Source organism: Apodemus sylvaticus, chromosome 13, assembly GCF_947179515.1.
Source record: "Apodemus sylvaticus chromosome 13, mApoSyl1.1, whole genome shotgun sequence".
Lineage (NCBI taxonomy): Eukaryota > Metazoa > Chordata > Mammalia > Rodentia > Muridae > Apodemus > Apodemus sylvaticus.
In genome coordinates this window covers 35,545,262-35,558,751 of record NC_067484.1, presented here as the reverse complement: position 1 = coordinate 35,558,751, position 13,490 = coordinate 35,545,262, and the positions used below count along the sequence as shown (strand labels likewise).

Sequence of the window (13,490 nt, the reverse complement as noted above, 5' to 3'; positions counted from 1 at the left end):
GCTGAGCAGCGTGGGTTTTTTTTTTTTTTTTTCCAGGACAACCACATGTAGAAAGAAGTTGTTTGGAAGTAGAGAGCTAAAGTGGTCCAGTGTGTTGCCTGAGGCCCCTGGCAGGGGTTGTTGCCAATAGTTGGAGACTACAGCAGTATTGCCAAACTTGTTTCATTTTCATTTTTTTTTGCGACAGAGTCTCCCAGAGCAGGGTGACCTTGAACCTTTATTCTCCCACTCCCACCTGGAAAGTGCTAGGGTTATGAGCACGAGCTGCCACATTCCTGCATTAGTAAGCATTAATATACATACATATGTGTATATATATATTTATATATAAATATATGTATATATATATGTATAGTCAAATAGTACATTTTTCAGGGTTTGTGGGCCATATGTTCTCCGTCAGCGCTCTTCCACTCTGCAGCTGTGCTGCAAAAACAGCTCTGGGCAGTACGTCTCCGTAAACAGTGAGTGCCGCTGCATTCCAGAAAAGCTACCCAGAAAAGCAGACAGGAGGGCGTGCTTGGTACACCACGGGTCAGAGTTTGCCACCCCTAGTCTACAGTGCATGTACTCAAGCACTTTGTGTGTCTTCCGTGTCCTCTGCTAACAATCCTTACCCTAGATAAGGATGGCGTGTTGGGATTCCAGGGTTGAGAATGACTTAGTTTTTAATCTGCTCTGTCCTTGCCTGCTGGAGTCCAGGTTTGGCGTGCTGCTCCTGTTCACTGGATTTGCCTCAAATCTTCAATATATAAGGGTCTTTCCCTCCCTGCCCTTTTGGTGGTTATGGTCGCTAAATTTAATGATATTCCTCTGGTGTTTACAATGGGAGGGGTTAGTAGGTGATAAAAGGTTTGACTCCCTGTTCAGTACCGAAGGAGTAATGTTCTCTCTGCCTTCCAGGTGACAACTAGGTTGGAGTGGGGCCAAGTGTTTCAGTGTCTGGGTGGGAGACGTCTTTGTGGAGTTTGTTCTCAGCCTTAATCTGACACATGCAGACTGTGTTAGTTACTTCCCTATCGCTGTGGTTAAATGCCACAAGCGAGGCAACTTAAAAAAGAAAGCATTTAATAGGACTTCAGTTTCAGAGGGTTGTGAAGTCCCTCGTGACAGAGTTCAGGTGCGGTGGAGGGAACAGCTCGTGTCTCAGAACTGCAGTGGGATGTGGGGTGCAGAGTTTACTGGGGATGATGGGAAGCATTTGATGCCTAAAAGCCCACCCCTGGGTCAGACCTAGCAAGGCCACACTACCTCCTCTAACAAGACCACACCTCCTCTAACAAGACCACTGGTCCTCTAACAAAATTCCACCTCCTCTAACAAGGCCACAACTCCTCTAACAAGGACACACCTCCTCTAATAAGACCACTCTACCTCCTCTAATAAGACCACACTACCTCCTCTAACAAGATCACACCTCCTCTAACAAGACCACACCTCCTCTAACAAGACCACACCTCCTCTAACAAGACTCCACCTCCTCTAACAAGGCCACACCTCCTCTTACAAGATCACACCTCCTCTAACAAGGCTACACTACCTCCTCTAATAAGACCACACTACCTCCTCTAACAAGGACACACCTCCTCTAACAAGGCCACAGCTTCTAATCTTGCCAAACCATTCTACCACTTTAGGACCAAGTATTGAAACATATGAGCCTGTGGGGGCATTCTCCTCCAAACCATGATACAGATCGACCCCTTGTTCTAGAGTTGAACCAGGTAGTGTTCAGGAGGGCCTTGTGACTTTATTGGATCCACTCAACAAATACATCTTTTAAAATCATTTTCTATGACCCAGACAAGTAGCTAGAAATTAGGTAAAGACATTACAGTCCCCGAACTTATTAGACTCACAGAATGGTAAAGAACAGAAAATGGTCACCACCAGAGTCAGAAGGTGTGGTAAGCACATCCACATAATATAGCCAGAAAGAGGGAGTGCTTTGCATGCATGCAGCTGGTCGTGGAGACCAGCTAGTCTCTGGATCTGACTCTGATGCCAGCGTAGAGTCGGTTCCTCGTAGCTTTTATTTTTATTCTATTCTGCTTGCTTCTGTGGCCCTAAAATAAAAACAGCAAAACAAACAACAGAAACGACAAGAAAAGCCTCCAACATTTGGTTTCTAATATAATGAAATGACTAATCCCTAATTCTGCAATCCCAAATGAAGAAACAGCTGGGTTTGGTATGCCTACACTTGATCCCAAGGCTGTGGTTCACTGCCACCTGTTTTTGCAGATGAGGAAAGTTTTTTTCAAGGTTTGCAATCATTTGTCCTTAACAATTTCAGCTTTTTTTTTTTTTAAGTGGCAAGAGAAATCAAAGCTTCCCCACAACTGATGGCTAAGCCAGGAGTTGAGTGAGGGTTGCTCGAATGTGTGGTTAGACTCGCAGTGCTAGATTCTGGTTTAGACATGGTTTATTACATGCCCAAAGCTACTTACATTTTATGAGCCTTAATTTTCCATTTTTAATTGCATTTATTTATTTGTGGCATTTACTTATTGTGTGTGTGTGCGTGTGCGTGTGCGCGTGCGTGTGTATGTGTGTGTGTGTGTGTGTGTGTGTGTGTGTAAGGGGGGGCAGAGGGAGAGGACCATAGCATGTCTGTGACAGTGTGTATATGGATATCAGAGAACAATCTTTAGGGGCATTTCTCTCCTTCTACCATGTGGGTCCCAGGGGTGGGACTCAGATGTTCAGGCCTGGCAGCAAGTGTCTTAACGCACAGAGCCACTCTTCCACTAACTCTTATTTGTTGCTTCTTTTGTGAAATGGGTTTAGTAGTAGTAATACTGCTCTCTTGGAGCTACTGTGGTGATTAATTGAGCTTAAGAGTACAAAGTACCCAGGGTATGCTAAATGCCCAGTAACCTCTAGGTGACAATACATTACCACTACCACCATCAATGAGCAGCAGAGGGTTTCAAATAAAGCTTTAGAAACTAGGCACGAACAGGGGAATTTGTTTCTTTTTCTTTCTTTCTTGGGGCATTGCTTATTTGTAAAATCAGCTAAGCATCTTGCTAGTTTAAAGTTCTATGGCTGGAGAATGAGAGAGTGACATCTGAGGTGCCCACCCAGGTGCCACCTGGATGGCTGTGAGTAGGGCTCTTCCCATAGCAAAAGGACAGAAGGACCACCAGAGGGTAGGCTCTGTTAGAGGTCAGGCAGGGATGGCAGGATGCTGTCTGGGAATACAGATGTGCTGGGGTCACTGGTGTGACATTCACCAGTTTGGACAGGAAAGAAGAAACAAGGAAATAAGATGGAAAACAGAAGTGGGATCAAGACAGATCAGGTGGAGGACTCACATGAGTATGACAATGTTAACTCAAATTATATATATATATATATATATATATATATATATATATATGTATGTATGTGTGTATATATATATGTATACACACACACACACACATATTAGAGGCCAAACTAGGTCTTGAGCCTTCAGGGAGTGGCAAGAGGATGCTGGGTCATTTCAAATCAGGCCTGTGTGACACAGCACAGCTGTTAGATTTATTATTTATTATAATGAGGTGATAAGGACTGATAAAAAAAGTACCCAGGCAGCTGATCACACTTTTCAGTTTAGACTATTTCACACTTTAAAAAAGACAAATGTGTGTCTTGGTGAAACCCTCCACTCCTGTGGAGGTCTCCAGGCTTGACCTCCCACCCCGACCCTGGGGTGCTTCTTAGAATGCGTGCTCTTCTTTCCCTGACTAAGAAGCAGAAGATGACTCTGTGTGTTAGCCTCTGGAATCTAAATCTTGTTCCCTGAGGATCTGGAGTCAGAAACTTCAGAGCAAGGACATTCGAGGACAGCGTGTGGTAATAAAAAAATACAACAGGAAATAGGATCAAGATGAGATTTACGAGTTCTGTCTTTATCATTCGTTCCGGTCAGAATGAGGAGCGTAGTGGAGCCAGGCCTGGGTTGCTTTAACTCTCTTGTTCAGACTTGTGGAGAGAAGGTCAGGCCTTCCTGTGTCTGATGAAGATGGTGGTTTCTACCTAATCAGGGAGGCCAGTGGCCAGCACAGTCATGCCTGCTCTCAGTACTGCAAAAGCTTCAGCTCTGTAACACTTGAGAGAGTCTAATGTTCACCCTGGATGCCTGTCATCTTATGTCAAGGGCAGGGCAGTAGGGACGACCAGAGTTCTTTCCTAGCCCTCACATGGGCCAAATACCTAGGCACTCTTTTCAGAAAGCCAGAAGCTGCTTCGCTGCCAGAAAGGATCAGTGAGCAGCAGTTCAAGGCAAAGTTTGCATCCCTCATTGGAAAAAGGGCCCGGCAGCTGGGTTGTCTGTGATGAGCTGACGTATTAATCCATTTTCCTTTGCTATTGCGAAACATTCTGGGCTCGGCGATAGGGCATGATGCCATCACCACTCCAGGCCTGGTATAGGCCTGCTGGCCAGTGGTATCACGCTGTCAAGAATGCTTGGTGAGATGGGAAACCAGACCTATGCTGCTGCTTCAGGACAGCTGAGAACTAACTTCAGCTCTCGTCAGAACTAACCAAAGTCCCAGGAGATCCTGTCTCTTTGGTTTGTAATCTCTCTTGTAAACAATGCCTCAGATAATGAGTGATCCAGTTGTTTTGGATTAAGCCCTACATCTTAGACGCCCCACTACCTTTCAGTTCTGCCACAGTGGAGATCAAGCTTCTAACACGCTAACCTTTTTGAGCCAAGTCCGTATCAAGAGTACAACAGGTGGGACTATGCTCAATGCTTAGCCTGCCTGTGTACCTGTTCACAACTGTAGTTGATAACATTTGGTGTCTCTAGAAGATGCATGTTCTAGACTTTGATGCATGTGACCATTAAACTGAGTGTGTTTTCAGAACTCGGGTCTATGGATTGTGACTGTCATGTGTCCATTTAGTTAGTCCCAGGTAGCTCTGGGAGTTATCGGAAGTTGTCAGGTAATATTGATGGGGTGGAGGCCACAGGGTTGGGAGGTGGGTGGGTGGGGGTAGGGGTGGGGTGGTGGTGATGGGGAGGGGAGCACACACTTTCAGAACTGTGGGCGGGGCTCTGGTTTTGGAGCAGCTGCTGGTTGTGTTATAATACAGAGCAGTGTGAAGTCATCCCCCATGTCTTCAACCTCTACAGCACAGGTTCTCAACCTTCCTGATGCTGGGATCCTTTAATGCAGTTTCTTATGTTGTGGTGACCCTTAATTATAAAATTATTGTCATTGCTTTTTTTTTTTCTAATGGGATTCCTGAATGTGCAAACTAGTGGGTCTCTCTGTCTATATCTATCTCTTTGTGCCTTTTTAAAATTTTATTTTTTATTGGATATTTTCTTTATTTACATTTCAAAGGTCATCCCCTTTCCCAGTTCTACCCCTAACCCCCCTATCTTTTCCTTCTCCCCCTGCTTCCATGAGGGTGTCCTGTGTCTCCCCCCCCCCTCCACGACCCTCCCTGCATTCCTCTACACTGAGGCATCGAGCCTTCACAGGACCTAGGGACTCTCTTCCCATTGATGTCGACAAGGCCATCCTCTGCGACATATGTGGCTGGAGCCATGGGTCGCTCCATGTGTACTCCTTGGTTAGTGGTTTAGTCTCTGGGAGCTCTTGGGGGAGGGTCTGGTTGGTTGATATTGTTGTTCTTCCTATGGGGTTGCAAATCCCTTCAGCTCCTTCAGTCCTTTCTCTAACTCCTCCGTTGGAGACCCTGTGCTCAGTCCAATGGTTGGCTGTGAGCATCCACCTCTGCATTTCTCAGGCTCCAGCAGAGCCTCTCAGGAGACAGCTATATCAGGCTCCTGTCAGCAAGCACTTCTTTGTATCCACAATGGTGTCTGGGTTTGATCACTGTATACGGGATGGGTCCCCAGGTGGGGCAGTCTCTGGGTGGCCTTTCCCTCAGCCTCTGCTCCACACTTTGTCTCCGTATTTGCTCCTGTGAATATTTTGCTACTTGATAACTGTGACTGTGCTACTGTTATGAATCATAATGTAAATTCGTTTTGGAGCTAGAGGTTTGCCAAAGGGGTTGCAACCCATAGGTTGAGAACCAATGCTTTAGTGTATATAAAGAACGGACTAGAATAGTAATTCCTAACCCAAGCTGTACAATCAAATCACAGGAACTTTTGGTCACCTACTGTGACCTAACCACAGTGAACTGCATAGCTCAGCCGCATGTATTTGTTTAAAAAGCCCCCAAGTGACTCTTGGCTGGTGGAGGCAACAGAGAATGCCCTGTGGTCCCCTGCTGTTCTCTCGCTCTGGGTCTGCACACCACTGTATCATTCATGCTACATTTCTTCATTAATCACTGTTATGGGGAAATTGAATTTCATGATACATTTTCCCAAATCATTAGAGAGTACCCAGTAATTAGAGAGTTTCCAAATAATTAAAGCAGGATTAAGTATCATATTCAAAACAGTCTGTTTTGATTGTTCTTCTTAATGAAAGATCAAAATATTCTTCATGATTTCAAGTTATCCACTGTTCTCTGTGGCCACTCAGGCATTACTTTCGTAAAAGTACATTTGATGTCTTCTAAGGTGCTTATGAGAAATGTACTACAGTATAGTGTCAAGGTTGAGGGATATGGGTTAGTAATGGTGGTCATGATATTTAAATGTTCATCAACTGCTTCCTACTTCATAGGCACCAGTTTGAACATTCTAGATGGATTACATTTCTCAGTCCTCACAATAATTTTCTAAGGCAGGAACAATTAATTACATTTACTGTTTACAGATGGGGAAACTGAGGCTTGGGTAAGTACTATACTGTCTTAAGATCACACAGCCTGCAGAACGGAGACTCAAATAAGCCCCCTGCTCTCTCTGTAGTCTGCAGCAACTTTGCTCTCTTCTAGAAACTCGGCTCCTCCGGTGCTGAGTGACCTTCGAGCTCTTGGATCCTCTGTAGCTCACAGGTCCACATCTGTCCTCAGGTCCCTCAGAAGGTCCCTTGCCTGCATCAAGGAGAGCCTGCGTATATTCGTCGACCTAGGGGAGAAAGACAAGGCTGCTGAGGCCTGGCTGGGAGCCGGACGCCTGCACTACCTCATGCAGGAAGATGAGCTGGTGGAGCTGTATTTGCAGGTGGGTCGGGTGTGCTGGCTCTCCCGTCTCAGCCCCTTGAGGAGGCAACTGTACTCTCTAAGATGGCTGGAGGCGGGAGGGGGGGAGCTTGTGGGGCTGGGGGAGGGGCACTGAGTACAGAACATTTGCTGCTAATAGTGAGGACTTGGAGGAGGAGTTGGGAGTTTGTTCAGTATTGTTTCCCTCACTCGCCGGGATGGGTCCCACATTTCCAATTTCAGTCATTTATACATTAAGTGGGGTCTGTTGCTAAGTCCACGCACCCTCTTAAACCATTATTTATTTATTTTTCTTGGACTCGACTTCAAATCAACCTTCCAAAGACACTCAACTTTACATAAATGTCTCAAATCACTGGCTTGACTCATTTTTTTAATGGCTTTCCTGAAACATATTACAATAAATATTTAACTCTTGAAACAGACTGTTTATCTGTGCACTACTAAGAGCTCCCCAAATCCTACCAGAAGAATGTCCTCCTCCCGCACGGGACTTTCAGATAGGTCACATCTGAGTCTTTTGACCAACCTCATGGGTGAAGGCCAAGACCACACAAAGGCTAGGGTTTCTAGGATTCTGACCAGGTTCTAGATCCTCACCCTGCTTGTCTCATAGAACTCCGGATAACCTTTTCTCCACCTTTGACAGCCATTTTTGTTCCACCAGGAGGCCATCCAGACAGCCTTGAGGTCAGAAGAGCCATCCCTTGCTCTCAAGCTTTATGAAGAAGCAGGCGATGTGTTCTTCAATGGGACCCGCCATAGACACCGTGCAGTGGAGTATTACCGGGTAAGCCATTGACTTCCTAGTGTGATGAGCCTGACCGTGGCACAAATGTGGGCAGCTCCATTGAATTTTCTTCATCTTCCTTGTCTAGAACTCACATCTTCATCCCAGCAAGGGAACTCATCAACTTAGTTACTCCTTGGCTTGAGCTATGAGCTTTGGGGATACAACATGTCAGAGTAATTAGGCCTTTTGTATGTATAGCATTTTACAGTGGTAGCATACATAGGTTATCAGTATTCTCCTCTTGGTACTGTAGCGTTATGGAAGATGACCTAAGGGGATGCATAGGTAGACACCTTTTCTGTTTCTGGGATAAAAAGACCAAGGCAGCTTATAGAAGGGTTTCATTTGAGCTTGTGGTTCCAAAGGAATAAGTATAACATCCTATCAGAGAAGTGTGACCTCAGGCAGGGACAGCAGCAGTAATATCTCAGACCTCCCATCTCAAAGTGCAAACAGGAAACAGAGAGCGCACTTGAAATGGTGAGTCTTTGGAAACCCCAGAGACCCAGTGACATACTTCCTCCAGTAAGGCTATTCCTCCTAATCATCCCCAGACAGTCATCATCTGGGAACAAAGTATTCTAATGCCCAAGACTTATGGGAGATATCTCACTACCATAGACACTAAAAATATCCTACTGTGCTTATAATAAGCAGGAATTAAAGTGTTTAAAAATTAAAATGCATATCAGGCAGCAGTGGTGCTGCCTTTAATCTCAGCACTTGTGATACAGAGGCAGGTGGATCTCTGAGTTCGAGGCTAGCCTGGTCTACACAGTGAGTTCTAGGACAGCCAGGATTATATAGAGAAACCCTGTGTCAAAAAACAAACAAACAAAAAAACCAACAAACAGCTTAAAATGCATAACATCAGCTCATCAAATTATGATTTCACAGTTATTATTGCAAATGAGGAAGTTAGAAGATAAGACAGCAAACAGTACTAATGAAGTCAATGTCTAGGTGTAGCAGATACATGAGTTGCTGCTTGTCACCTGACTGACCTTAGGGAAGCATTTGGTCCTAAACCTTTGCTTGTTAGGGTGTGTACTCTGGGCTCAGTTGCCTGCCTTTCATCATTTATGATCAGATACTGAGTATGTGTGGGACACTGAGTGTAGGAGGGAGAACAGGAAGCACCTCACTGACCATTGTGACTATGGTCTTATTTTCTTACTCATTTTGTAAATAATAAAACTAAGGCTTGGGGCTGGAAAAATGGCACTTGCTACCCTGGCAGGGGACCTGGATTTGGTTTCCAACACCCACATGGTGGCTCACAACCACCTCTAGCTCCAGTACCCTCATCTGGCCTGCTCAGGTGCTACATGCATGTGGCACACATGCATTCAGGCACACACACATATGCATAAAATAAAAATAAATAGGTTTAAAAAGAAAAATAAAGCTCAAAGATTTGGTGTCATGCTTAAACTTCTCAGAAAAAAATGAAAGCGATGGAAATGATGATTTCCTGACTACTATCAGACACCAGCTCAAACAAGTATTCCACGTGTTGTCTGAGGTGAGTGACTCCTCAGGTGACCTCAGAGTTATTAGAAACTTTGGGAAGCCCCACACTGGGTGCCATATATTACTGGGGAAATTGGAGTCCCCTCTTTTGGATTGTTAGTTATACTAATGAAAGAATTTATGAATTGACTTATAAAGAAGCCCAGAGACAGTTTTATCAACGTCTAAGAGAAAAACAAGGCATTTCTACATTCTTGGCAACCCCAGGAGGAGAGAACCAAGAAGAGCAAACGCTACCTTGGTAGGCAGAAGCCACATGGGGGAGGGGAGGGTTTAGTGAAAGACTGAGAAAGATCAGCACATCAGGAAAGTGTGTCCAGGTGTTTGCAATATCTGAAAGGAAAAGAGAAAAGAAGGGAAAGGAACCATTTTGTTTCTGTGATGAAGGACTCAGAGAGGTGGCCAGGCTATGTAGCCACATGGCCTTGGCAGTGGCCTGGCAGTTTGGCTGTCTGATGGAAGACCTCTAGGCAGCTGCCCTGGGGGCAGGGTTTCTGGGAAGGGAAAGTACTTTATCTCACTAAGGGGACAATTGTCTCCTTTATCTTCTTAGTTGGCTGTAGTGACTGTCAGGCCCAGATAGATTAACCCCTAGAGGTGGAGACAGTTGTTTGTAATACCCTAATCTTTGGAGCAGACCAGAAGGCCAAATCTTCACCCAAGGCTAGAGGCAGATTCCATCCTTTAATGGGGCCTCAACTGAGACTTGATGTCCCCAGTGACCTCCAAGGCCTTTCCCTCCTCAAGAGCTGAGATCTTAAACTCATTTAGGAATGAATATAACCCATTTCACCATGTAAATCTGGAGACCCATTTCAGTTGTTCATAGGAAGGAATTAGTGTCTGTAGCTATCCTTGACCTTAAGATGGCTGCAGGCAGGTGCTCATTCAAGAGGTGATAAAAAGCCAGAGCTCTCTTCTAGCAATCCTGGCTGGAGAGACAAGAACAACACATCCTGTTTCTGGCTCAGGTCAAACAAGAATGGAACTGTTGAGTCAGGCAGTGGTGGCGCACGCCTTTAATCCCAGCATTCTTGAGGCAGAGGCAGGTGGATCTCTGAGTTTGAGGCCAACTTGGTCCACAAATTGAGTTTCAGGATAGCCAGGGCTACATAGAGAAACCTTGTCTTGAACAAACGAACAGCGATTGTAACCATTTACTTTTGGATTCCCTGCTCCTAAGTTGCCTTAGCTAATCTTCTGTCTTCTGTCCTCATCATTAGGAAGTCGACTTTCCTTTGTGCTTTGCAGTTGCCTCAATTTTAGAAGGTTCAATGATCTCCAGTTCTTAAACTAGCTACATCTGGGCAGAGTACCGAGAGGAGAGCGAGTTGAGGAAAGGCAACATGGGGACACATGGTTACCACAATCCCTCCAGGAGAAGCTCTGTGTCTGTAGCTTAAGATCACTGTGCCTTGGTTTCATAGGCTGGGGCTGTTCCTATAGCGAGGAGAATGAAGGCACTCCGAACGGAGCTGCGGATCTTCAACAAGCTGGCGGAGCTGCAGATCAGCCTCGAGGGCTATGAGAAAGCTTTGGAATTTGCCACCCTGGCTGCCAGGCTGAGTGTTCTCACAGGTAGGTGGTCCCGACCCATAGGTGCACAGAGCCAGGAATAAACGCTACTTATACGTGGCTAGTGAAGCAATGGGCACCAGCTTTGAACCAGGGTTGTGTGGGTTTTAGCCCCAGGTTCAGCAGTCAGGGAAACTGGAACTGAACAGGATCAGTGTCTACAAGTTTTGTTTCTTCATCAACAGAGCAGTTTTCAAATGAGTGTCTGCCCCCATTCGGTTACAAAAGCAATAGTTGTCTATATAACAGTGGCAGCACAGGGTGAGGCACAGGTCCTTATTCTGAGGTGAGTGTTGTCAGTGCTCACAGTTATGTCACAGTTGGCAGCATTCCCCCACGAGGTAAATGGTATTTATCCTATGCACAGGTAATGTCTTCATTACATAAAGACTTTTTACCCTGGAGTTTTAATTTGTTGATAAGTAGGCAAAAGCACATATTCCCCAGTGGAGTAGAAATGCAAATGAAGGTCAAGTTGTTATTAACCTAACTTAGGACATATTTGAAAGAGCTTGCACTTACCGGGAAAGCCGGTGACAAGTAGCATAAGCAGTTGGCAGGGAAGACAGGCAAAATTAAAGAGACTGAAAACAAACTTGGTTCTGAGAGAGAGAGAGAGAGAGAGAGAGAGAGAGAGAGAGAGAGAGAGTGAGTGTGTGCCCTGAGAAAAACCAGTCTTGATTATTAGAGGCTTGATTGGTCTCCTCAGGGGTAGATGTAATCCTGAGCAGTAGTTCTAGAAGGTTCTTTTGGGAACTTTCAAGGTCATATGATACAGGAGGGCATAGGTTTTATTGATTCTAATTGTACCAGAGGACTCTTTGCCCTTCTCCCTCTACTTTAAGCGCAGAAAATCTCATCAGAGGGTTGTCGCTGACCTCAGGAAAGGCCCGAGGGTCCTGGGCAGCTGAGTCTCTGCATCAATATTATTGCTTCCTAGGAAGGAGCTCAAGGAGGCCGGGCTCACCTTACGCAGATGTCACTGTCACTGTGTTTTCCCAGATAAGACAAATTTTCTCTCCTTTGGACTGCTGTTCTAATTTTGGCTTTTGGTTCTTTGAAGCTCAAAAGCAATTTTCTTTTTTTTTAAAAAAAGATGGCATCAAACAGCTACCTTGCAAGCATTCCATAGGCCAGACTGGGTGGGGAGCTTTTGTTCTCTGTATTAAATAAAAGTGCTTTGTATTAAAATGGTTGGTTATTAAAACCATTAACTCACACAAACGTCAAACCCCTTAATCCCTAAGCACACGCAAAGCCACTGTTCTAAAAGAATGGGTCACTGTAGAATCCATGGAAGCTGCGATGTCACAGGGCTTTCTGAGGAGAGACTTCCTGTGGAAAGGACATTTGCTATCCAGTGTTCTTTAAAGAAAGGAATTCCTAATTCCTCAATCAAGTTTGTTTTGCCATCTATCATAATCCATCACAGGTTTTAAGAAATAGCTCCCCCTCAATGCAGAATCATCACATCATCTGCGACACAAAGAACATTCCCTCCAGAAGTCAGACATCCTAGCATTTTGTGGCTGGCTTTGTAGCATGTTCTATAAGCAATGTTCTATTTGTGGGATTATTTCAGGAATTCATTGTTCTGAAACATCAAACCCCAGGAGGGCAGGGGCCTGCTCTTTGCTCTTTTCTAGGCCCCTAATCTGTGACATCCAGTAGACACAGAAAGTTTTCTGGGCAGAAGATGAGTGAAGGTTGCCCAGTGCTGGCTGCACAACAGCCATCACTCTTACCGTTCTTAGGAGACCAGAAGCAGGAGCTGGTGGCTTTCCATCGCCTGGCTACTGTGTACTTCTCTTTGAACATGTATGAGATGGCTGAAGACTGTTACCTGAAGACTCTGTCCCTGTGCCCACCATGGCTGCAGAGTCCCAAGGAAGCGCTGTACTATGCCAAGGTGTATTGTCGCCTGGGCCGACTCACTTTCTACCAGCTGAAGGTAAGAGGTTGTCTTCCATGACAGATTTTTTTGTTTTTTTGAGGTGGGGAGCTACTATCCAGCCACTCTTTGCTGATAGTTAGTGAGGGGACGACTCTGGAGCAGAGGTGAGAGGACTAGTGAGCCAAGACAATCAGGCTTTATTCACAGGGTAACGAATGGTTTAATGGTTTCTCTGAGGACATGAGGACTTTTTCTGTTATGCCCCACTGAGGAGAAAGGTCACACCTCTTCTCTGCTATAATTCCTGTGAAAACTTTCATGTCAACTGCACCACATTTCATATAAAGTTTCAGGAAATTGCATCACATAAGCAAGCACACACATGAGTATGTTTGAGATAATAATGTATGGCCACCTTGGATATAAGGATAGTTAATCAAGACAAGAGAAGGTTCTTATCTTGATTCTCTTCTTTGCTGGTCTGGAGTCCAATCTAGAACTCTCAGTGTCTTCTGCGACTGAGTTGGTAGCTTTCAATTCCATTATAACTCTGACCCAAAACTGTGTCAAGTTTGGCTTCCCCTTTCAAAGGTCCTTGTC

General features: G+C 45.1%; 1 protein-coding gene across 7 annotated transcripts in view; it reads left to right on the top strand.

The window, feature by feature from the left end:
- Positions 1-13,490, top strand: part of Sh3tc2 (SH3 domain and tetratricopeptide repeats 2) — a 63,724-nt gene that overhangs the window by 48,541 nt on the left and 1,693 nt on the right. For 4 of the 7 annotated variants that reach the window (XM_052155222.1, XM_052155224.1, XM_052155226.1 and 1 more), the window contains 4 exons: positions 6,946-7,096; positions 7,745-7,885; positions 10,849-10,999; positions 12,751-12,947. In XM_052155222.1, the coding sequence (XP_052011182.1) occupies positions 6,946-7,096; positions 7,745-7,885; positions 10,849-10,999; positions 12,751-12,947 (640 nt within the window). The other 3 variants (XM_052155225.1, XM_052155223.1, XM_052155228.1) reach the window with 2 other exon arrangements.